Source organism: Notolepis coatsorum, assembly GCF_963971535.1.
Source record: "Notolepis coatsorum genome assembly, chromosome: 2".
NCBI classification, from domain to species: Eukaryota; Metazoa; Chordata; class Actinopteri; order Aulopiformes; family Paralepididae; genus Notolepis; species Notolepis coatsorum.
Window position 1 is genome coordinate 138,316,035 of NC_140166.1, and position 24,520 is coordinate 138,340,554.

At 44.0% G+C, this 24,520-nt stretch overlaps 1 protein-coding gene across 1 annotated transcript in view; it reads left to right on the forward strand.

Moving 5' to 3' along the window:
* LOC311223540 (uncharacterized protein) overlaps window positions 1-21,400 on the forward strand; it is a gene marked incomplete at its 3' end in the record, with an annotated part of 45,248 nt that extends 23,848 nt beyond the window's left edge. The window contains exons 2-6 of the mRNA XM_084308321.1: window positions 2,076-2,225; window positions 5,243-6,140; window positions 13,033-13,175; window positions 19,786-19,976; window positions 20,645-21,400. Of these exons, the coding sequence (XP_084164447.1) occupies window positions 2,076-2,225; window positions 5,243-6,140; window positions 13,033-13,175; window positions 19,786-19,976; window positions 20,645-21,400 (2,138 nt within the window). The remainder of the gene's footprint in view (window positions 1-2,075; window positions 2,226-5,242; window positions 6,141-13,032; window positions 13,176-19,785; window positions 19,977-20,644) is intronic.
* Between the last annotated feature and the right edge of the window lie 3,120 nt (window positions 21,401-24,520).

The following is a 24,520-nucleotide window of genomic DNA, read 5'->3' on the forward strand; positions in this document are numbered from 1 at the left end:
CAAAGCTGTAAAGGAATGTGAATCCCTACCCACATTCAAAACCGCTAGAGCACCTACGGGAGGCTGCAATTCGAAACTGGCCACCGTAAATGTCCAAACCCCCCACCCCCTCCTAGTAGACAGTCTCCTCCCCACCGCATGTATATATTCTCTCCCCACCGTATGTATATTTCTCTCCCACCCACCTACCCCCTCCAAATGTACAGTCTCCTCCCCACCGCATGTATATTATTCTCTCCCCACCGTATGTATATTTCTCTCCCACCCACCCACCCCCTCCTAATGTACAGTCTCCTCCCCACCGTATGTATATATTCTCTCCCCACCGTATGTATATTTCTCTCCCACCCACCCACCCCCTCCTAATGTACAGTCTCCTCCCCATCATATGTATATACTCTGTCAGGATCTATGGGTAACAGTACTGTATATTTGCATATTGTATATGTCACAAATGTAACAGTACTAAATACCTGTATGTCATGTATGTCCCTATGCTATAAATGCCATGATGTCATGTATGTTGTGTATGTCATAAATGTCACTATGAATTGAAAATGGGGGACCCTGATGTAAACAAGACAAACGTCTTTCTCTGGTCTGCATCCCCTTAACAATTGTGTGTATTGAGCCGTACTGTATTGTACCCATTCTGCAATCTGTTAAATAAAGTTTTAATTAATTAATTCATTCATTCATTAATAAATAAATAAATTAATTAATGAATTAATGAATTAATGAATTAATGAATTAATTCATTCATTCATTCATTCATTCATTCAGCTATGGATCACCCTGCCTATGGATATTAGGGAGGCTAGATAAAGCTACGGATCACCCTGCCTATGGACATTAGGGAGGCTAGATAAAGCTACAGATCAACCTGCCTATGGACATTAGGGAGGCTAGATAAAGCTACGGATCACCCTGCCTATGGACATTAGGGAGGCTAGATAAAGCTACAGATCACCCTGCCTATGGACATTAGGGAGGCTAGATAAAGCTACGGATCACCCTGCCTATGGACATTAGGGAGGCTAGATAAAGCTACGGATCACCCTGCCTATGGACATTAGGGAGGCTAGATAAAGCTACGGATCACTCTGCCTATGGACATTAGGGAGGCTAGATAAAGCTATGGATCACCTTGCCTATGGACATTAGGGAGGCTAGATAAAGCTATGGATCACCTTGCCTATGGACATTAGGGAAGCTAAATCATTCTGCCCACTTTACGCTCATTACATCCACACTGTGATTATTGTAAATGAGAGCAATTTTATTGTTGTTTATGTTGCCATCTCTATGCCTTCTATTGTTTGCCTTTGTTGTACCGTTATCGTCTGCATTGCTTTTGATCACTTTTCCTATTTTCGACGTTGCTCTTATTCTTTTATTCTATTTCTATGCTCATTTTAGTTTATTATTATTACTTGCTGCAATTGTGGTACTAGAATTTGAGCTTGGCTGTTGCACTTCCTGTACTCTCATCTGGATACGAGCATCAAATGCTTGAAATGTAAATAGAAGATACCACTGTCTGTAAAATATGAATGCGCAGGAAATCTATTCTACTAAGTTTCAAATAAATTATAGTCTTTATAAATAGACATTATATATATATATATATATATATATATATATATATATATATATATATATATATATATATATATATATATATATATATATATATCCACATCTGTCTGTACATACCTGCATATAATAATTTTTACATACAGTATCTGTAGATACTATATCTATATCCGTATACATATCCCTTACCTACTCTTACTAGTTACGCTGGTGGTCAGTATGACTTACTACCATAGTGTCTTTATACCTGCATCACTGTACATATTAATAGTACAACTCTGTACATACATCTGATTAGCACTATTACTCAGTAGTACTCATTTATATACTTTATATCCAGTTTAATCACCTGTACATTGTATATAAGTACTGCACTTTGCTGTTACATTTGCACTCTGGTTGGACGCCAAACTTCTTTACGTTGTACTGTACTTGTGCTGCATGATGACAATACATTTTAATCTAATCTAATCTAACAGATTGGCCCGAAAACAAAACCGAAATCAACTATGATGACTATCTCACTGGAGACTTCGTATCACCTGTACCATCGAAGAACAGCAGCCAGGAGTTTGGCGTGGTGTTCCTGCCAACTCTCTACAGCATAGTCATCATCATTGGCTTCATAGGTAAGTGTGTGTTTGTGTGTGTGTGTGTGTGTGTGTGTGTGTGTGTGTGTGTGTGTGTGTGTGTGTGTGTGTGTGTGTGTGTGTGTGTCCTTGTTTTCCTACTGTTGTGGGGACCAAATGTACCCACATGTGATGAAAACTATTTTTGTTGTCGTTGTGGGGACATTGGTTATGTTTATTTTAACACTTTCAGCGCCAGCCGTTTTATCCATCCTTGTAGTCAATGGGCCACGCTTTAAAATATAGGGATTTTCACTGTGCGTTGCAGTGTTTGCAGGGCTATATCTATATTCTATATTATAGCTATTGTAAGATCCTGATCAAACTGGCCAGTATCACGTCTTCGTCTGCTTGGCTCTCCATCCAATTCCTCTGCGTTGTGTACTTTTAATGGTCCTGACGTCTACGACACTGGCTGATAAGATCCTTATCTCCCCCGTGCAATCCATAAACCATACTAATTCTCCACCTCCGTAAGAATTCGACACTTCGACACCGTGAAATACCTTATGAGGAAAAGCGTTGTTTTATTGCTATAAACAGAACCTCATAATCAGATGTTATCAAATTGTATCGTCCTTGAAGAGTCTATTCTAATGATCTTTCGGTGTGTTCGTCTATCGTCCTTTCGTTATTCAGTCCAATAGCGGTCAGGCCTGTTCGTTAGCCGAGACCATCCTCGTGGTAGCCGAAGCTAATGCTGATGTGGCATTCTTCCTCCCCCCCCCCCTCTCAATGAGAGGAGAGAGTGTCTTCTGTGTGATCTCAGTCCTACTCGCTCTTGGTCAGATTCTAGTCTGCCTTACACCCGGAAACACCGTTCGACTTATAGATCCTCGCCGTAGCAACGATAGCCCACCCCTTTCTGGTTGTCATGTGCCGCGTTGTCATGACAACTGCGTTAATAACCTTTCACACCATTAAACGTTTCATTCACTGTTGCATTAAAGAGGTCACCCCTCTCCCTCCTGCTCTGGAAACGTATGCCTTATTCCTTGCTCATAAAACACCTATCGAATGCAAACCCAAAGTAAATTGAAAGCGGTTCTTAAACCATTTGTAGCACATGCATAAGTCTGGTCTCTTTTGAAAGACCTTTTCTAAACTGACGCTCGTTGGCTGTTTGGTCTTATAACCCGAGATTGGAAGCACATAATAGGTCAAGCAGAGTGTCAATCAAACAGCGGCCATTTTAGCTTTCAAACGATGTGCTGCTTCAGAGATACTAAAACAATGGGACGCCGACAGACAACGGTAAAATGTTCTGTGACGTGTCCATCACGGCCAAGGGCGGGCCATCGGACAGTTAAAGAGGACCTCACTCGTCATCCAGAGTTTTGGATTCCTGCGTAGTCGATGCACAATTCTACTTATTTTCTTTCTTAATTTATCTTAACTCTTATTTAATAATACGGTTATTTTAAAGTGTATTAAAGTGTAAAGTTAAAGGTCAATCTCCACGTTGTATTTTTGTTCAATAAACAATGTGGACTAGGCCAACAGTGGCTTTCATGAAGAAGGGGGAAAAAAAGTATTGAAATTGACCCAGTTTTAGCGTTTTTATCAAACATTTTGTCTGACCAACACAATCACCACGCACGTGCATATTTTAATCAATGGTTCATAACGTGCGCGTGTAATGTCGTCACAACAGGTGCAGGACAACAGGGGGCTCACCAGGGGGCGCTGAGAGTCACACAGCTAGTGGCAGGCAGAGAGCCTTGCTACCATAGATATATGCTTGCTACTACTAGCCGAATGGAAATGTATCTGTTTCACCTCACTATTGCTCCGTGATTATAGCCACCCATCCATCTCTAAAGCTAACCACTATTTGTAAAAGCCACAACCACGTTACCATATTTGTAATAATGTAAATCATTGTGTCGTTGTACACATATTGTGTTTATAACGTTAGTAGATAACATAGCTTAGCTTGGTAGCTATTGTGCTAACAACATATCTCGACATCCGGCTCGCTGGCCGGCATGAACGGCCGACCCAAAATGGTTCTCTCCTCTCTGTACACCCCGTCCCCACGGATGCCCTGCCGGGGGGCCCATGGACGCGACGGCGGCGGCAGCCGCAGGGCGCCCGAGCCCGCAAAGGCTAGTGTTACACGATAGCTATGAGCTAACTAGCGCTGCGGGCTCCGGCGCCCCGCGGCCGCCGCTGTCGTCGAGTCCACAAGCTCCTCCGCGGGGACGGGGGCACACAAAGAGGAGAGAACCACCCGCAGGGACGGCGGGCTATAGGCTAACGTCAGTGAGTGTAGTGGTCCCGACTGCGTGTAGCAGGGACGGCAGAGATATAGGCTAACTGTGATGCACCGAGTGAGCCACCATTGATCTAGTACTATGACCCGGACGGACATAAGGCATTACTTTCCTGAAGTGACGTTACGGCCGTGCTAGGTGCTAGCGTCTGATAAGCTTTTAGATTCGGCTCATTAATATGCACCTGTTGTGACGTTGGCGTTTGATAAGCTTTTTTGATTCGCGCGTGCATGTTATTCGTGCGTGGACCTTTTTAACTCTTTCAGAGTGGCATTTCCGGTGTCAAATGGAAAAAAATAAATAATGAAATTATATACCAATGATGTAAACTACCCATAATTGATCAGTAGGGTTTAACCTAGAGGTTGGGCTTTAAGGGACTTTGTTACCTAGTGGGTACCAAGGGGGAAACAAAGGACTTTTTTTTTCACTTATAATTATAATGTGTGTGTGGTGACCGGGCGTCATAGCAGCATGGGGGAGGCGAGGTACAGGTATGGGCAGGGTAATAGAATAAATACATAAATGTAGGCAATACAATTAGATCTGAATATAAAAACATGAGAAAAATAAACAGTGTAAACAGTATAATTAACTGAGTATAAAAATATGAGGACAAATAAACAGTGTAAGCAACCGTGCAGATGGTTATAATATACGTTACATTAAATTCAGTTCAGAGACACGAATGCGATCTAGATGAGAAAATCACTTAAACTACTTCTTATCACGCCCTCCTAGGTAACAGCCTGGTGGTGTGCGTTCTGGCGAAACACCGCAAGCAGACCAACCTGACGGACATCTGCCTCCTCAACCTGGCCCTCGCCGACCTCCTCTTCATCTTCTCGCTGCCCTTCCTCGCCCACTACGCCGCCGTCCTCTCGTGGGTCTTCGGAGACTTCCTGTGCCGCCTCACCGCGGTGATCTACAAACTCGGCTTCTACGGCAGCATCTTCTTCATGGTCGCCATGACGCTGGACCGCTACGCCGTCATCGTGCACGCTCACACCTCGGCGCGCCACCGCACGGTGGGGCTGGCCGTCGCCCTGTCCCTGTCGGTGTGGACGCTGAGCCTCCTCGTCTCCCTGCCCGCCCTCATCTTCACCTCATCGAAGGAGGTGAGCACGGGTGGACGCTCTCGTTGCAAACCCCACTATCCCAAGGGCAGCCACTGGGAAGAGTTCGACCTGCTGGAGATGAACATCCTGGGCTTCCTGGTTCCCCTGCTGGTGATGGTGTTCTGCTACTCCAGGATCTTCCCCACGCTGCTGGCCCTCAGGAGCACCAAGAGGCACCGCGCCATCAAGCTGATTGTCGCCGTCGTCGCCGCCTTCTTCTGCTTCTGGACGCCGTACAACATTGTGGTCTTCCTGCGCTTCCTGCGGTTGCGGGGGGTGTACTCGCCGGTCGAGGGGGAGGGCATGAGACTGGCCATGATAGTCACAGAGACCATCGCGTTTGTTCACTGCTGCCTGAACCCTGTGATCTACGCCTTCGCGGGACAGAAGTTCATGCAGCGCGTCGTCAAGATGCTGAGGAGCTGGGCGCCTCTGTGCCTCTTCGCCGCCTCCGCCGGGGACCGGGCGGAGAGCTCGACATGGAGGAGCTCCGGGAAGTCCACCTCCACTTTTAACATGTAGGGCGAATGGAATAGGAAAGCCCACTTCCCGGTGGTGTTCCTTTATTGATCCCCTCGGGGGGGGGGGGGGGGGGGGGGGGGGGGATTCAAGTGTCATAGCGGCATTGGGGGAGGTGGGGGGGGGGGGGGGGTACAGGTATGGGCAGGGTAATAGAAATACAGGTAGGATAGGTAGTAATAATAATAGAACATGGAAGTGCAAGTAGTAATGATAATAGAGATTAACAGTCCTAACTAGAGCGAGGCTATAGTTGGAAGTTGCGCGAGCATGCACAATTCTTCCTTTTTGCTAGCGCATGCGGCGTGCACCTGCAAACGGCACTGTCCATGGTTCTGAATTCATACAATACACACACCCACTAGGCTACTACGGTGACCCCAACTCATTTAATATATAGTGCAAATTAAGTGTTCAAATTAAGGCATCCAATATGATTAACCATTGTCTTACCTTAATGCAGCAATATGCAATGTTTCGTCTTGGCATCAAATTGGGTCTCATTCTCCAACGGACTTACGACAAAAAGGGCTTTCTCTTAGGGCCATTTGAGACCTTTTCGGGCAGATTTTGGGATTCACCAACCGTCCCAATAAAACATATATAATTAATATTATAATATATTGTCTATATTCATGTCTTGCCCGAAAAGGTCTCAAATGGCCCTAAGAGAAAGCCCTTTTTGTCGTAAGTCTGTTGGTGAATGAGACCCATTTGATATTTTAAGTTTGTCACAATGTGAAGCAGTGTTTGTCACAATGTGAAGTAGACTCAGAGTTGACTGTCTCTCCTGGCGCACATTGTTGTTCTTAGCCAGTTTCGGATGCACCTCATTGCTGAGAAAGACCGTTCACAAGTTGCGGTGCCGACGGGCAATGAAGGAAACGTTTTTCGTAATTTGGATCTCATCATGCTTTGAAAACAATGTACATACAGTAGCTCTAAAAAGTGTCCACGATTTGATGAACTCTGACTCTCATCATGCCCTCGTAGAGCAAGCCCTTGTTTGCCAAGATAAAGCAATAGCCTCAGGTGATCCGGTGTTATGCCCAGGGGCAGGGCTCGCTGTGGCTGCAGGGGTGCGGTACCTGGTGCTGCTGCTGGCAGCTTCTGAATTACTTTGTTTATATTTTGCCTTGGAAAAATACCGTATATCCATTTAGCTTTTTGAAATTTGACAAAAAATAGCGTGCTGGTGTTCGCTACAAAGCATACATACATTCGGAATGCAGATGTTAACAAAAAATTAATTATGCTATGCGGCGGGATCAGGATGTGATTGGCAACATAATTATTTAACTTGAGCCTACCCATAATCACCAGGGCCCTATCCCCCGTACCTGGCTAACTGAGGTAGCCGGATAATTTTCAGCATAACTTGACTTAAGCCACACATTTCCGTTCCCCGATGTCGGATTTTATAAGTCGCTATGGTAACAGATCAGAAAGTTTGAACCTGCTCCGGAGCAGGGTTTAGTTAAGTAAGCTGGATGAACCATGGCCACACCCTCGCAAAGAAATGCCAGCTTGCTTCCTGAAATAATTATCACAGTCTACATCCCATTATACCGTTCTGTTTTTGTGCTTCGTTTTCCTAGAGGGGGCTTTTGAAATGTAAAATAATAGACCTAAAATGCTGATACTAAATTTACTTTGTCCTAAATAATGCACGTCATAGTTATACGGATACGGCGCTCGCGACACACAGTTATTTTAATAACGGACTAAACGGATCATTGCAAATGTGAATCCTGCAGGGATATTTTTAATGAATGAAACCTATCGGGCGTTTGGCTCTGATTAGTTTCATATTCTTTGCTGTGTATTTGCTTAACGGAGCGCCCGGATTGTGTTTCATTCAAGCATATGAAGCGTCTATGCGCGGATTGTGGATATGAATTATGAGGAATCTGAATCTGTGGAGTGTTTAATTGTATCACTGTCACTGTGACAGTGTCACACGTTATTGTGATATTGTAACTGGGTTTAAAATATATGAGGAGATGCGCTGTTTGATGGATTTGATGGCGTGACGTGACTTGATAAATTGAATGAGCCTTTGACGTTTTTGATGAATGAATTTGAGAAAATGCATTTATCTTTTCAAGCACTGTTATCTGATGATGAACATGAGGTGTCACTGGTATAAACCAAAGGGTAATCAATTCAATGCATGTATGGATTATGTCCGAAACAGATTAAAACCTGATTAATAGTGTAACTGCGTGCAAGCCTCCCTCCAACCTCTCTTTGGGAACCATGTATTTATATAGTACATAATACCTAAGCACATACAGTACAGATATCCTCATAATATAATTTGTATCAATTAGATATACTATTTGGGCTTGTTTTTATCCTTATTCTGAAAGAGTTGAACTAATTATTTTCGCTAGCAAGATCTCATTTGATTATTCATTCCATTAAGCCTACTGCCAGCAGCACATTTAAAGAAATATAATCTGATTGCTTGGGGTAATGAGGGACTTAAAATTAGCCTATAGATTATGCATTTAACTTGTCGGCGAGGCTATTGAGCCGTACTGTATTGTACCCATTCTGCAATCTGTTAATAAAGTTTGAAATCAATCAATCAATCAATGCTAAAAATCAGGATTTCTGCGATCGACATCTGCTGTCTTTTCAACTGTCTTTTCAACCGTGCGCACTTATCCTGAGTATCAAGTCTGGTTCGAATTAACGAGACTGAATCAGGGTTCGAGGAACAGGGAAAGCGCGGATTCAAACATCAGTTTAATTGAATCTGGATAATGGGACTTTTGATCGATTTAGTTGAACCAGGTACGGGGAATAGGGCCCAGATTGTCACCAGGGGGCTGCAGCGACAACACACACAGTGTGACAGTGGCTCGGGAGGTACAGCAGTCGTCTGGCAATCCGGAGGTTCCCGGTTCGATTCCCGCTCCTCCCGGGCAGCGTGTCGATGTGTCCTTGAGCAAGATACTTAACCCCTACTTGCTCCCGATGAGCAAGTTGGCACCTTGCATGGTTGCCTCTGTCTACCCTAGTCTAGCCTTCATTACCCACTGCCTATGGTCCTAAGGGTGTTTATTATTAAAAGTCAGACAGTCCTAACAGTGTTTATTATTAAGAGTCAGACAGTCCTAACAGTGTTTATTATTAAGAGTCAGACAGTCCTAACAGTGTTTATTATTAAGAGTCAGACAGTCCTAACAGTGTTTATTACTAAGAGTCAGACAGTCCTAACAGTGTTTATTACTAAGAGTCAGACAGTCCTAACAGTGTTTATTACTAAGAGTCAGACAGTCCTAACAGTGTTTATTACTAAGAGTCAGATAGTCCTAACAGTGTTTATTACTAAGAGTCAGACAGTCCTAACAGTGTTTATTACTAAGAGTCAGACAGTCCTAACAGTGTTTATTATTAAGAGTCAGATTGTCCTAACAGTGTTTATTATTAAGAGTCAGACAGTCCTAACAGTGTTTATTATTAAGAGTCAGACAGTCCTAACAGTGTTTATTATTAAGAGTCAGACAGTCCTAACAGTGTTTATTATTAAGAGTCAGACAGTCCGAACAGTGTTTATTATTAAGAGTCAGACAGTCCTAACAGTGTTTATTATTAAGAGTCAGACAGTCCTAACAGTGTTTATTATTAAGAGTCAGACAGTCCTAACAGTGTTTATTATTAAGAGTCAGATAGTCCTAACAGTGTTTATTATTAACACATCCAGTGCCGTTAACGTAGATCTACGTTTCTGTTTTGTTGTATAGAGAAACTTACCATCTGTCCTATACAGTCAGATCAATTTCAATGACAGATGGAAATCTAAACAAGGAACTGTCAGAAACAAATGTTTCTGGTAAAAGGTCACAGGAAGGTCTTAGCTTCTTCTTCACTGCTTCCACCACCACCTCCTTCCTGGTCCGTGCACACGGTACGACGGTACGCGCAGAGAAGGATCCTCTGTGACAGGAAACCGCAGCGCAGCGCCGCCCGACTACGAGGACGAGAAGCACACAAGCACCTGAGCTGAGATCAGCTGCAGCACAGGAGGATGTGTTACAAAGAGCGAGTTATAGCCAGCTAACGCGGGTTAACTACTGTGTTTGTCACCGGAGCAAAAGAGGACACCGCTAGCGGAGCAGAGCGACGACTACAGCAGAAATATAAAACACGGTAAATATAGCTTCACACACTTCACACTTTTTTGTACCTGATATGCTATCAACCAGACATCAAACACACACACACACACTGTGCTGATGTGGTTGTTTGTGTGTTTGAGTGTGCATACCACAGGAAGTGATGAGGGTCTGCTAGGCAGGCATAGCAGGTGGTGTGTGTGTGTGTGTGTGAGAGAGTGAGAGTGTGTGAGAGACAGTATGAGAGAGAGTGTGAGAGAGAGAGGAGAGAGAGATAGATAGTGTGAGAGAGAGTGTGAGAGAGAGTGTGAGAGAGAGGAGAGAGAGATAGATAGTGTGAGAGAGAGTGTGAGAGATAGTGTGAGAGAGAGCTTGAGAGAGAGTGTGAAAGAGTGTGAAAGAGAGACTGTGAGAGAGAGAGTGTGAGAGAGAGTGTGAGAGTGAGAGAGAGGAGAGAGAGAGTGTGAGAGAGAGAGTGAGATAGTGAGAGAGATAGTGTGAGAGAGAGAGAGAGTGTGAGAGAGAGTGTGAGAGAGAGAGTGTGAGAGAGAGAGAGAGAGAGAGAGAGAGAGAGGAGAGAGAGTGTGAGAGAGATTGTGAGAGAGATAGTGTGAGAGAGAGAGTGTGAGAGAGAGTGTGAGAGAGAGTGTGAGAGTGAGATAGTGTGATAGATAGTGTGAGAGAGAGTGTGTGAGAGAGAGAGTGTGAGAGAGAGTGTGTGAGAGAGAGTGTGAGAGAGTGTGAGAGTGAGATAGTGAGAGAGATAGTGTGAGAGAGAGTGTGAGTGAGAGTGTGAGAGAGAGTGTGAGAGAGAGAGTGTGAGAGAGAGTGTGAGAGTGAGATAGTGAGAGAGAGAGTGTGAGAGAGAGTGTGAGAGAGAGTGTGAGAGATGTTGAGATCAGAGGCTCTGTATAGGTCTAACTGTGCAATATGACTGTTTACACTGGTAAGTGTTTACCTGATTGTCTCCACCAGTGATGGTCTAGTTGTATATATATCTGCTCCCACCAGAGGGCGCTCTAGGCGGAGCCACCCAGGTACCCTACCTTATGGCAACTATAAAAGGAAAGGTATCCACCCCTTTCGTTCTCTTCCCCCAATGTCTCTCAGAGAGAGAAGAGTTGTACTACTTCTGCTGCTGACATGTGAATAAAAGAAGCCACGCCAGTTCAGGCACAAGATAGAAACCATGCCTCTTGACCACATTATTGTCGCCCTAAGTTGAGTTCTGTTAACAAGAGATAGTGTGAGAGAGAGAGTGTGAGAGAGAGTGTGTGAGAGAGAGAGAGAGAGAGTGAGAGAGAGCTTGAGAGAGAGTGTGAAAGAGAGTGTGAAAGAGAGTGTGAGAGTGTGAGAGAGAGAGAGAGAGAGAGAGAGAGAGAGAGAGAGAGAGAGAGAGAGAGCGTGTTAGGTTAACCTTTCACTACCACACTACAGACGGTTAACCTTTCACTACCACACTACAGAAGGTTAACCTTTCACTACATAAGGTTAACCTTTCACTACCGGCGGCCAGGTTGTGCAGTGGGCAAGGCACTCACCACCAATGCTGGAGACGCTGGGTTCGCGTGTTCGATACCAGCTCTCCACATTGTTTTCAGTTTGGCTGGTCGTTTGTACTAATACAATTGGCAGTCTTAGAGGGTGGGAAAGCTGATGGGTGGGTCCTGGGCGTTGTAAACAGAAAAATACTCCTACAGTTCGGTCGGGGCGCCTGCTCAGCGAAGGAAGGATCTCTGGAGGGAGGTAGTGTGACCTTTCACACGTTACACTCTCCCAGTGAGAATCTGAGCTGCCAGGTGTCTGAGGATAGCATGTGATAGTCTCCGGCCTCCCGGACCAACAGACGGTTAACCTTATGTAGTGTGGTAGTGAAAGGGTTAAGGTCCCCTGAGTTTGCTCTGAACAGGATAAATCTGCATTTAGCTGTGATGCCCCTCTAGCTCATGGAATGAACTCCAACAGTCCTTAAAGCTTGAGATTCTCCCCTCTGTTGCAGAGTTTAAAACCTTTGTCAACCTCCAACCTTTGCTCTTTGCCTCGTCTTGTTGTCATATCGTTAAGATTTTATGATTTTTATGATGATTTTTTTTAAACGAGGGAAACCTCAGTAGCCTTTCGAGTTTAAATAAAGGTTTGAAAATTAACATGAAATTAAAAACAAAACCAAAATAACGCTACATTTTCTATACAACGCAATTCACCAGTGTTGTAGTACTCGAGTCCACGACTGATTTTCAGGACTCGTGACTCGACTTGGACTTGAGTACTGATGACTCGGACCTTGGACTTGGACTCGAGCATTTACTGCATTCGGACTCGGAAGGTGCAGACTCTCAGACTTGTTAAATGATAAATACATTGTTTTAAAAAAAATAATGTAATAGGCCCTATTACACGATATTGATGGCTAGTGCATTTGTTTGGCTATTGTGTCACAAAGTAAATAAACTCCCTTTGAAACGGTGACCGCTGTGTCATTTATGTTTAATGTAGAACCTTTTTTTTTATTTGTACGTCAGCTATTTGACTGGCAGAGTGGAGGTGACTCAACCTTGATGACTTGGACTTGAACTCGGACTAGGGTAATGGGGACTCGACTCGGACTCGACTCAGGCTCTTCTTTGGTGACTCGGACATGGACTCGGACTCGAACACCGGGGACTCGAGACTCGACTCGGACTCGAGATTTAGTGACTCGACTACAACACTGCAATTTACACGACAGAGAATCTAACCGCTAAAAGTGTCCCTCCCTCATCGCCAGCAACATGAACTCGACAACAGAGGCGCCGCTCTACGCCGAAACAATGTTCGACTACGGTGGGTGTGACCCGCGGTCCGTCCTGCCCAGCGGTTCTGTTGCCATGCCGGTTCTGCTGTACCTGGTGTTCTGTCTCGGGTTACCAGGTATGTCAAACACTCATTCATCGGTTCTGCTGTACCTGGTGTTCTGTCTCGGGTTACCAGGTATGTCAAACACTCATTCATCGGTTCTCCTGAACCCGGGGTACCAGGCACCCAGGTGGGGTATCTCCCGGGTCTTTCTGTGTGGAGTTTGCATGTTCTCCCCCCGTGCTCGCAAGGGTTTCCCCTCCAGAAAAAGAGATAGACCCAATGGAAAAAACATGCAGAACAGATCGATTCGTCCCTGACGGGGGGGGGGATAGGTCAAGTGCAGAGAGGCATTTCATGTGTGTGTGTGTGTGTGTGTGTGGTGGAATGAACTACCCACCCCAGTTAGGACAGCCGAATCCCGTCCAATCTTTGGCCGTCAACTAAAGACGCACTTCTTCAACCATTATCTGAAATAATAAAAAAAATAATAATAATCTAACCTTACTGTCATGCACTTGTCCTAATAAACTACCCTACACTGTAACACGCAACACTTTGATGAACATTGTTACTCAGCTGATAGAGTTGTGCCCTTCCTGATGACCTGTCGTACAGAACTTGTAAGTCGCTTTGGATAAAAGTGTCAGCTAAATGACTAAATGTAAATGTAAATGTAAATGTGTGTGTGTGTGTGTGTGTGTGTGTGTGTGTGCGTGCGTGCGTGCGTGCGTGCGTGCGTGCGTGCGTGTGTGTGTGTGTGTGTGTGTGTTCCTGTGTGTTGCCCATCTTATTATGTGTGTGTTTGCTGCATGACAAATAAAGACTTCTTCTTCTTCTACTTCAGCCAAAAAATAAAACACCAAATCGAACATTATTGAAGCCGTTTGGCTATTCTGACGTTAGCTATAATTTAGCAAGAAGGTCTGTTTTCTGTGGCAAGTTGGCAACCCTCTACCAGTGGCAGATCACTGCTGCTGAAAGGAATGTGGAAGAACAGCCGGTCTCGCTCAAAATACGTAAATAAAGTTCTTATCAATCACAGGAAAAAGGTACATGATGTTATAGCCATACAGTAAGTAACATATTCTGTGAGTTTCTTGGGGGGGGGGGACTTTTACCGATACGAAGAGTAAATATATTACGCATACAATTAGGGATGTCCGATATTGGCATTAAAATGTAATATCGGAAATGATCGGTATCGGTTTTCAAATTATTTTTTTTCTTTTTTCTTTTTACATTTATTTAACCTTTATTTACCCAGGCAAGCAAGTAAGAACAAATTCTTATTTTATTTATTGTCAAAAGTATGCATAATGTTGTGTTAATTCCACAACAAGAGATATGTAATGTTAATTACCTGAAATTATTCCGTTTTGGGGGGGGGGGGGGGGGGGGGGGAGGGAGGGGGGTCAGTTGATATCGGTATCGGAAATTAAGAGTTGGACAATATCGGTATATCGGATATCGGTAAAAAAGCCGAACATCCCTACATACAATACGTGAATATGTTACGTATGGCTACAACATAACGTACATTATGTACCTTTTTCCCTGTGGTTGATAAGTACTTTATTTACGTATTTTAAGCGAGACTGGCTGTTCTTCCACATTACTTTCACATAGGGGGGTGTAGTGGTTACGTCATTGGTGTTTCCCGCGCGGTCCACCCTCCTTGAAATTGCCATGTATTTCCAATGGATCCATTTCTAAATTGTCTCGTTTAAAACAAATAAAGCATCAACATTGGCATGGTGTACCTTTCTGTGTGTATTCGTCCACAATCTATAGCTCAACATGAAACAATTCGCAATGAATCGTAAAAGTAGCTAAATAATAACGTTTATGTTTTTGTTCACTGAGGAACTACACTCACTCATACACTCACTGCTGACAGGTGTTCTACTGGTAAGTGTAGTTCTTTTTTAACGACAAATTAAAAACATTTTATACAATGGCATACAAATTTCTTGATTCTGATTGGCTGAAAGTCAAGTTAGACATGGTTATTTCTCATAACACACGCTCGTGATCCCAGAACCCGCCCACAACCGAATTACAATCACTCCGCCAGTTCGAGTTTTTAGGAAAAACCAAGATGGCGGACAATAATCTTTACGAATGGATGTGTTGATATAGTCATAACGACTCATTCAAAAACGATTCTGTCACGTGGAATGTGTTAGTTTCTTACACAATGTTGGATTATGTAATTGGTGGGTCATGAGTCATTGTGGAACAAAATATAAATCGCGGGAAGTCTGTTGTTAGATGCCATTCGTCAAAAGGACACTCATTTCACTGTTAATACAATTTTCAAGCAAGCAATCAATCAATCAAACCAATAACACACGCTCACTTCACTGTTAGACGGCATGCTTTGAAGCAGCTCGGAGGTGCATGCCATCTAAGAATGAAGTGAGCGTGTGTTATTGGAATGATTGATTGATTGATTGAACATTTTATTAACACGTTGAATGCCAGCCACGACATAACACGTGTTAGCAGCCCGCCCCCTGAATGCCCAGCCCGATAATTAGCGTGACATTTTTTTTATTAGGGATCTGAATTCATATTTCATCAACCGAGTCTACCGTTGGGAAACGAGCCCCACCAGGCGCTCAGATGTGAAAAAAGCGCCCCCTATCGTCTCCCAGATGGTAATGCACCCTTTTGGAATGGACTCAATGAAAATGGATGAGAAAAAAAAACTCCGGAATCCACATTTTACTTCTCACGCATGTACCCCGAGCCGCTCGGAGTCATTGTGGACCATCAGAACAGCGTGTAATATGTCTTTACAGTACGTAGCATTGGATCAATAAAAGGATCGATTTTTGGAATGGCGATCAGGAATTGGAATAATCTTTTTGGATACCATCTGATCTCAGGTAAGGAATCTATTTGACCAGTCTTAGGATAATCAGACCTGTTTTCACAGAGATATAAGCTTTTCCCCTATGTGTGATATGGCTGTTTGGCTGTGCGAGCGATCAGGAACTAAGAGAATCGATTTTAAGCTCGCGGCACCAGCGTGCATACGTACACATATACTATCGATAATCTAGCGTTTATTTGAAAACGATTCATAAATAGGCCGAAAAATTACAACGTTCTAGAATATTCCAGTACAGGCAATCTTTTTATTTTCTGTGAAAACGATGGCTTTTCAAAATGCTATAAAACGGAAATGAACCGATAAAAAAACAATCCGCTTCCACAATGTTGACTGGAAAATGAGTCATTGATAAGCGACGGGAAGATTAGACACATAGCCATAATTTAAAACAGATTAGGCGATATTAACGCTAACATTGAAGTGGTTGATGGGCATTCAAGGGGGTAAAAAGGAAAACACGGCCGGCTCCGAAAGTGTTAATGTCCGCCTTGTTTCGAACTGGTTATGCTTAGGCCCTCTTTCGAAGTCGGTTATGCTTAGAGTTTATCTTTAGAGCAGGGCGATAGACCACCAGCCCTGATTCCAAACTCTAAGCATAACCGACTTCGAAAGAGGGCCAAAGCATAACCAGTTCGAAACAAGGCTTGAGAGGCAAATTCTCTTCTTTCTTTTTGAACCTACCTTTTCTGCGGATGGTTTTGTGAATAAATCTCCATTATGCTTCAATTAATGTGTGTTTATTGTATAGCAATAAGGTTGGATGAATTCGGCAATTGTATAAAGATGTAAGCACTGTCTATCTGTAATACAATTTTCAATCAATCAATCAATCAATCAATCAAACCAATAACACACGCTCACTTCATTCTTGCCTTGAAACAGCGCACCTCCGAGCTGCATCCACACAGAGGCAACTTCTCTTTATTTTTTTTGGAACAACTTTTTCTGCGGATGGTTTTGTCAATAAATCTTCAATTAATGTGTGTTTATTGTATAGCAATAAGGTTGGATGAATTCTGCCATTGTATAAAAGCATTACATCACGCAACAGAGTGTGTTATAGAAATTCGATCACGCCTATGGGTGGCCCCCATAGGCGTGATCTAATTTCTATAACACACTCTGTCGCGTGATGTAATCAGGGGCGTAGCTGGGGGGGGGGGGGTAGCTTAGGATGATTCCAAGGGCCCAGCACTGGGGGGGGGCCCATTTTTTTTTTCTTTTTTTCTTTTTTTTTTACTAGACATCACTCAGTTGTATTATTGATGCTCTCATTGATACTATGTTTGTTCCTGAAGTGTGTGTGTGTGTGTGTGTGTGTGTGTGTGTGTGTGTGTGTGTGTGTGTGTGTGTGTGTGTGTGTGTGTGTGTGTGTGTGTGTGTGTGTGTGTGTGTGTGTGTGTGTGTGTGTGTGTGTGTGTGTGTGAGAGATATATAGAGAGAGAGGGGGGGCTTTGCTAGACTTATTGCATTGGTCCATTCATTGAAGATGAACGCAATGCGACATCCTTTACTAGGCTCACCCACCAACAGGGGCGGCGGGGGGGAGGAGCTAGCAGGGTCTTAAGCCCCCTCTGAAAAAGGCTTAGCCCCCTCTAAGCCCCCCCTCCCAGTTATGTTTTTTATTTTATTTATATATAAAATACATTACGAATGTATTTTAGCGAAGAACTGAGAAATTTGGCAGAGAGACGGCAACATTATCGTGGGTTTGCGTGATGAGTATCTCCACCTCTTTTATTGTGAAGCTGTATCTATCTACCGGACGTCATCAAAAGCATGTCTGTCACTATAGCCAATTGAAATGCTAGAAATGGTCACGTGGACTGGGAGAACCAATGGAATAGTCCCACCGGGACTACACCAATAGTCCCTAACGCACTTTCACTTCCGCGTTCGAGATGCGTGCGAGTTCAAAAAACAAAACAAACATCTTTGGATATAAATAAGAACGATTCGGGGAAATATAACGCTTCTTTTAATAAACAGGGGCCATACATAAAATACGGGTTTATCGCAACAGGTCGGTGATTCTTGCGTGCCGAGCCGACGTCCTCTCTGCATAATATGTGGCGACAACAACAACAACAACAATGAGGCAAGTTGGCAGATAAAGTAGCTGCTGCATTCAACGCCAATCTGGAATTGGAGGGCGGCGAGTGGATATGTGACATGTTTCAAACATTAGCAGGGATTTTGGAGGACTTAACAACAAACAAGGTAGGGTGAGTCGTGTTTGCATGCATTCTGATCTGTTCGTCACCCGCCGCGGTGATCTGACTGCAACAGCTGATCTGCTGTTCATGAATGAATGAATGAATGAATGAAAAACAGATTGCAGAACGGGTACAATACAGTACGGCGCAATACACACAATTGTTAAGGGGATGCAGACCAGAGAAAAAAGTTTTTATTTTTTTTCAATATCAGTATATTAAATTAGCCATTGTTTTTTATCCTGGCCCGCCAAGAAACGGCTTGTGGAAAATATGGCCCGTGGCCAAACCTAATAGCCGACCCCTAGCCTATATTAGCCGGTATTTTGTTTGTTGCATTAAAATTCATTAGCCCCTGCTATAAACAATCCAGCCCCTCCAAAGCTCCCGCGAGGCCAATTCTCTGGCACCGCTACTGCCCACCAACAGTGCAGGTGCTGAACTGCTGATCCGAATGTATAGGTAAAAACCATATTATGCGTTTTCATCAATAAAAAAATGGCCAAAACAAATTCCTCTCTCGCGCTTACGCGCGCTCGCATTCACTGGGGGCCTACAAATACATTCTTTCATGGGGCCCAGAATCTGGAGCTACACCCCTGGATGTAATGCTTAAAGGGGAACTCCAACATTTTGGGAAATTAGCTTATTTAACATCTTCCCTGGAGTTAGACAAGAAGATACATACCTTTTTTGTCTCTGTGCGTGCATTTTAGCTTTGGGAAAAGACGCTCCGTTAGCATAGCTTAGCTTCATCACTGGAAGTGAGGCAGGACAGTAGCCTTACAGTGCCTTACAGTGTATTGCAAGGTCTGACATTGACCAAATTTGATATACATGACCTTGGTGGGCTCTAGGTCAACTCCTGAAAAGGGGGTCAATGTCAGACCTTGCAATCAAAAGTTAGGGGGCGCACTGAAATTATGGCAAGGGTTATTAGCCCCCTAACTTTTGATTGCAAAGTCTGACATTGACCCCCTTTTCAGGAGTTGACCTAGAGCCCACCAAGGTCATGCATATCAAGTTTGGTCAATGTCAGACCTTGCAATACACTGTAAGGCACTGTAAGGCTACTGTCCTGCCTCACTTCCAGTGATGAAGCTAAGCTATGCTAACAGAGCGTCTATTCCCAAAGCTAAAATGCACGCACAGAGACAAAAAAGGTATGTATCTTCTTGTCTAACTCCAGGGAAGATGTTAAATAAGCTAATTTCCCAAAATGTTGGAGTTCCCCTTTAAATAACTAACTTTATTTCAACCAAAAATGCTCAAACAATAATGTTAGTGATAGAAGGGAACTCATTTTGTGCAAAAAATGAAAAGCTTGAGGCAGAATTATTACAATAGCCGATAATACATTTCCCCAATGATAAACCCCTATACGGGTGGACCGCGCGGGTAACTAAAGTGACGTCAGACCACACCTCCCTATTCCTTCCTGTGGTCGAGATTAGTACTTTGTTTACGTTTCCTGATGAGACCATGTTGCAGCCATCAGCAAAGATATAGACTCCAAGTCAACAGAACATTTACGTGGCGTGTTTATTTTCTCCTCTTCGGTTGCTAGGCAACGCCACAGTTATTTGGGTCCTCCTGCGCTACATGAAGCTGAAGAGCATGACGGACGTCTGCCTCCTGAACCTGGCCATGTCTGATCTCCTCATGGTCCTCTCCCTGCCCCTCTGGGCCTACAGCTACCAGCACTACCTGGGAGTCCACGCACACGCTCAGTGTAAAGTGATGACCGGTATCTACGAGGTCTGTCTGTCTGTCTGTCTGTCTGTCTGTCTGTCTGTCTGTCTGTCTGTCTGTCTGTCTGTCTGTCTGTCTGTCTGTCTGTCTGTCTGTCTGTCTGTCTGTCTGTCTGTCTGTCTGTCTGTCTGTCTGTCTGTCTGTCTGTCTGTCTGTCTGTCTGTCTGTCTGTCTGTCTGTCTGTCTGTCTGTCTATCTATCTATCTATCTATCTATCTATCTATCTATCTATCTATCTATCTATCTATCTATCTATCTATCTATCTATCTATCTATCTATCTATCTATCTATCTATCTATCTATCTATCTATCTATCTATCTATCTATCTATCTATCTATCTATCTATCTATCTATCTATCTATCTATCTATCTATCTATCTATCTATCTATCTATCTATCTATCTATCTATCTATCTATCTATCTATCTATCTATCTATCTATCTATCTATCTATCTATCTATCTATCTATCTATCTATCTATCTATCTATCTATCTATCTATCTATCTATCTATCTATCTATCTATCTATATATATATCTATCTACTGTATCCATCTATATCTATATATATCTGCTCTATCTATCTACTGTATCTATCTATATCTATATATATCTGCTCTATCTATCTACTGTATCTATCTATATCTATATATATCTGCTCTATCTCTCCAGCTGGGCTTCTACAGCGGGACCCTGTTTGTGACCCTGCTCAGCGTGGACCGCTACCTGGCCATCGTCCACGCCGTGGCGCCCCCGCGCACCATGCGGACCCTGCGCTACGGGGTCGCGGCGAGCGTCATCATCTGGCTGGTGTCCCTCGCCATGGCGGCCCCCCACACGGCGTTCGCCCGCGTCGTCGCGGAGCCGGACGAGTACGGGGAGGAGGAGGCGGCGGGCGCCCCGACGTGCGACCGCCTGTACCCGGAGGCCGCGCGGAACGCCTGGAAGCTGTTCCGGAACTTCGGGGAGAACACCGCGGGGCTCGTCGTGGGCCTCCCCGTCACGGCGTTCTGCTATGCCCGCATCCTCGCCGCGCTGCGGAGGTCCCGGAGCTCCGCCAGGAATCGGAGGGCCACGAGGCTGATCCTCGTCATCGTGTGCGCTTTCGTCGTCTGCTGGGTGCCGTACAACGCCCTGGTCTTCCTGGAGACGCTGCAGCTGTTCGGCGTGCTGAGCAGCTGCGAGGCGTCGAGGGCCATCAACTCGGGGATGGAGGTGGCGCAGGCCGTCGCCCTGGCACACTGCTGCGTGAACCCGCTCATATACGCCTTCGTGGGGGAGAAGTTCAGGAGGTCTCTGGGCAGAGCGCTGACCGCGTGCCCGCTGTGTAAGAGCCTGCCGAGCGGGCGGCGGGCGGCCTGGAGCCGGGGCTCTGAGAACGAGACCTCCAACACGCCCGTGAGATCAGAGTTCTCCAGGGGCAGTTAGCTAACAGCTGCTGTGATGCCCGGGGGAAGATCAGATCATATGTTCCTTTATTGATCCCCTTGTTAAGATCAGATACGATGTTCCTTTATTGATCCCCTTGTTAAGATCAGATCATATGTTCCTTTATTGATCCCCTTGTTAAGATCAGATCATATGTTCCTTTATTGATCCCCTTGTTAAGATAAGATGTTCCTTTATTGATCCCCTTGTTAAGATCAGATCATATGTTCCTTTATTGATCCCCTTGTTAAGATCAGATCATATGTTCCTTTATTGATCCCCTTGTTAAGATCAGATCATATGTTCCTTTATTGATCCCCTTGTTAAGATAAGATGTTCCTTTATTGATCCCCTTGTTAAGATAAGATGTTCTTTTATTGATCCCCTTGTTAAGATAAGATGTTCTTTTATTGATCCCCTTGTTAAGATAAGATGTTCCTTTATTGATCCCCTTGGGTTGGGTTAGTACATTTACAGGAGGCCAGTTTCTAATTGCAGTCTCCCGTAGGTGCTCTTTGAGAGTGGTTTTGAAAGTGGGTAGTGATTCACATTCCTTTACAGCTGTGGGTAGGGCGTTCCACATTGTCACTCAAACTCAATCTCCTTTGTCTGATTAAAGAGCATGGTTGTCTATTTTGTGTGTGTGTGTGTGTGTGTGTGTGTGTGTGTGTGTGTGTGTGTGTGTGCGTGCGCGTACTGTAGGTGTGTGTGTGTGTGTGTGGTTGTGTATAATGTGGCCTAAGATAGGCAACATGGGCTTAGCATGGGTTCCATGGAGGACCTGCACGTGCTTAGCCCAAGTGATGTTCAGAACACGTCACTCAGAGAAGACGGACAATGACCTCCTCTTGACCCCAGATCTCCGGCTCAGCTGACCTTTTTCTTTAATACTGTTTTTTGGAGTCTTCATTTTGTTAAGAATATATAGGACAGGCATGTATAAGCATTATGCTTTAGCCTGTACCTTTTCAGTCACTGACTAAATCAAAGGTTGTTGAATGATTGTGCATATTGTATTGTGTGTAGTGGTGGGTAGGGATGGGTACCTTTCACATTTGAACCGATACCGGTACCGGTACCTGTGAATCAATACCGGTACCCAACGGTACCTTTTTTCGGTACTTTAGTCTCAAGAAATTTAATTTACCTACCTCAGTCGTAAAAAATAAAAAAATCCAAAATTCAAATAACTACAATTTCGACAGTTTTCGGCTTGTCATTGCTCCGACTGCTTTGTTGTTGAATCAAGTCAAATCCTAGGTAAGCATATATTGTGCGTGTGAACGTTGACATGAAAAGAAAAAAGTAAAAAAAAAAAAAAAAAAGTAAAAAAAAATTATAATAAAAAAGATATTTTTTTATTTTATTTAAATTTTTTTTTCGGTTTCTCACTTGATTCGATACTCGGTAGTACCGACGTGTTTCTGTTCGGTGCCTCAAAAGTACCGAATTCGGTACCCATCCCTAGTGGTGGGACTCGATTAATCGAATTAATTTGAGACTTTATAGTTAATTAATCGAAATTAATCACATTTTAATCGCATATAAATATTTGATGCGAAAAGCCCCATCCGATTTCTTAGCTTTTTTCACTGTTTACTTATCATGCATTGCAACACTAATATATGGTCAGTACCCCAAGTCAGACTGCCCATATAAAAATTATCTTGGGGGTCTGAGGGCAGTAGCCCCCGACCCCCTCCCTGGGGAAGCACTTAAGTTAAGTACCCTCCCTTTGTTCACAGTTAGACCCAGCCACCAGCCCCCGAAAATTAACACCTGAGTGCTAGTAGTAGGGTACTGAATCTGAAGTGCTTCATCTGTACTTATGTGAATCTGGGTTTTCTACTCTAGCATACCTGAAAAACAAATACAGAAACAGACTAAATGCTCAGCATGACCTCATAATAGCACTTTCAAAAACCAAGCCCAGAATAGATCTGCTGGTTGAAAACTTCAACCAGCCACATACCTCTCATTAAATTTCATTGTGCCATAGATTAAATAGTATACCCCTTCTAGCATGTCAGGTCAGTAGAATTTTTAAATAAGTCAGTACAAATTAATCAGAATGTTGCTCAATGTTGGGGTTTAAGGTTGAGGGACGGAGGGAGGGGGTAAGAAATGGAGAGTTGAAAAAGGGGTAAGAAATAGAAAGGAGTAGAACATGTTTGTTTTTAAAAGTCTTACAAAATTGTATGAGGTGGTGAGCAACTTAACATTACACTCTGATTATTGCTGTGATGTACTTTTATAATTAAATAAATACATTTCATATACATTTGAAATTCATAGTTTGTTGTGTTCTTCATCAGTAGTTTATAAATGTATGTTTTTTTTTTTATTTTTTTTATTATCTTTTCCCCTTTTCTTTTTCTGTTTTTTCTCCCATCCCAATGTTAGTTGTCATGCCCATTCCCAATCCCCTTCCTGGTCCTTGCACACTCTACCCCCTACCGTCGGTCCGGGAGGGTGGAGACTATCACATGCTTCCTCCGACACATGTGTACCCAGCCCACCGCTTCTTTTCACCTAGCAGCGCGGACTCTCACTGGGAGAGTGTAACGTGTGGAAGGTCACACTACCTCTCCTAGATCCTTCCCTTGCTGTGCAGGCGCCCCGACCGAACTGTAGGAGTCGCTGTTTACAACGACCAGGACCCACCCTCGCCGGGTTTCCCACCCGCTAACACTGCCAATTGTGTCAGAATGGACGGTCGGCCAACCCGGAAGCACCACAGCTGGATTCGATCCCACTGTCTCTGTGGTGGTAGACAGACGCTTAGTCCGCTGCACTACCAGGCCTCCCTAGAAATGTATGTTATGGCAATTCATGATGTATTTTTGTAAGTTTGGGTGCCGGGGAAACACCAAATTTCTCTTTTGGGTCTCGAGCTGAAAACGTTTGGGAACCCCTGGTCTACAGACAGTACACCCTCCCCAGACCGACAGTGGGGCAGCATGTGATAGTCTACACCAGCGGTTCTCAAACTACGGGCTGCGACCGAAAGTGGGGTCGTGGGTAGGTGACAGTGCAATTGGCAAAAAAATAAAAACTCTGATTGTGTTTTCCACCCGACAGCTGTGTGTATTTGCCATGTCTCGCCCCTTCATCAACGGA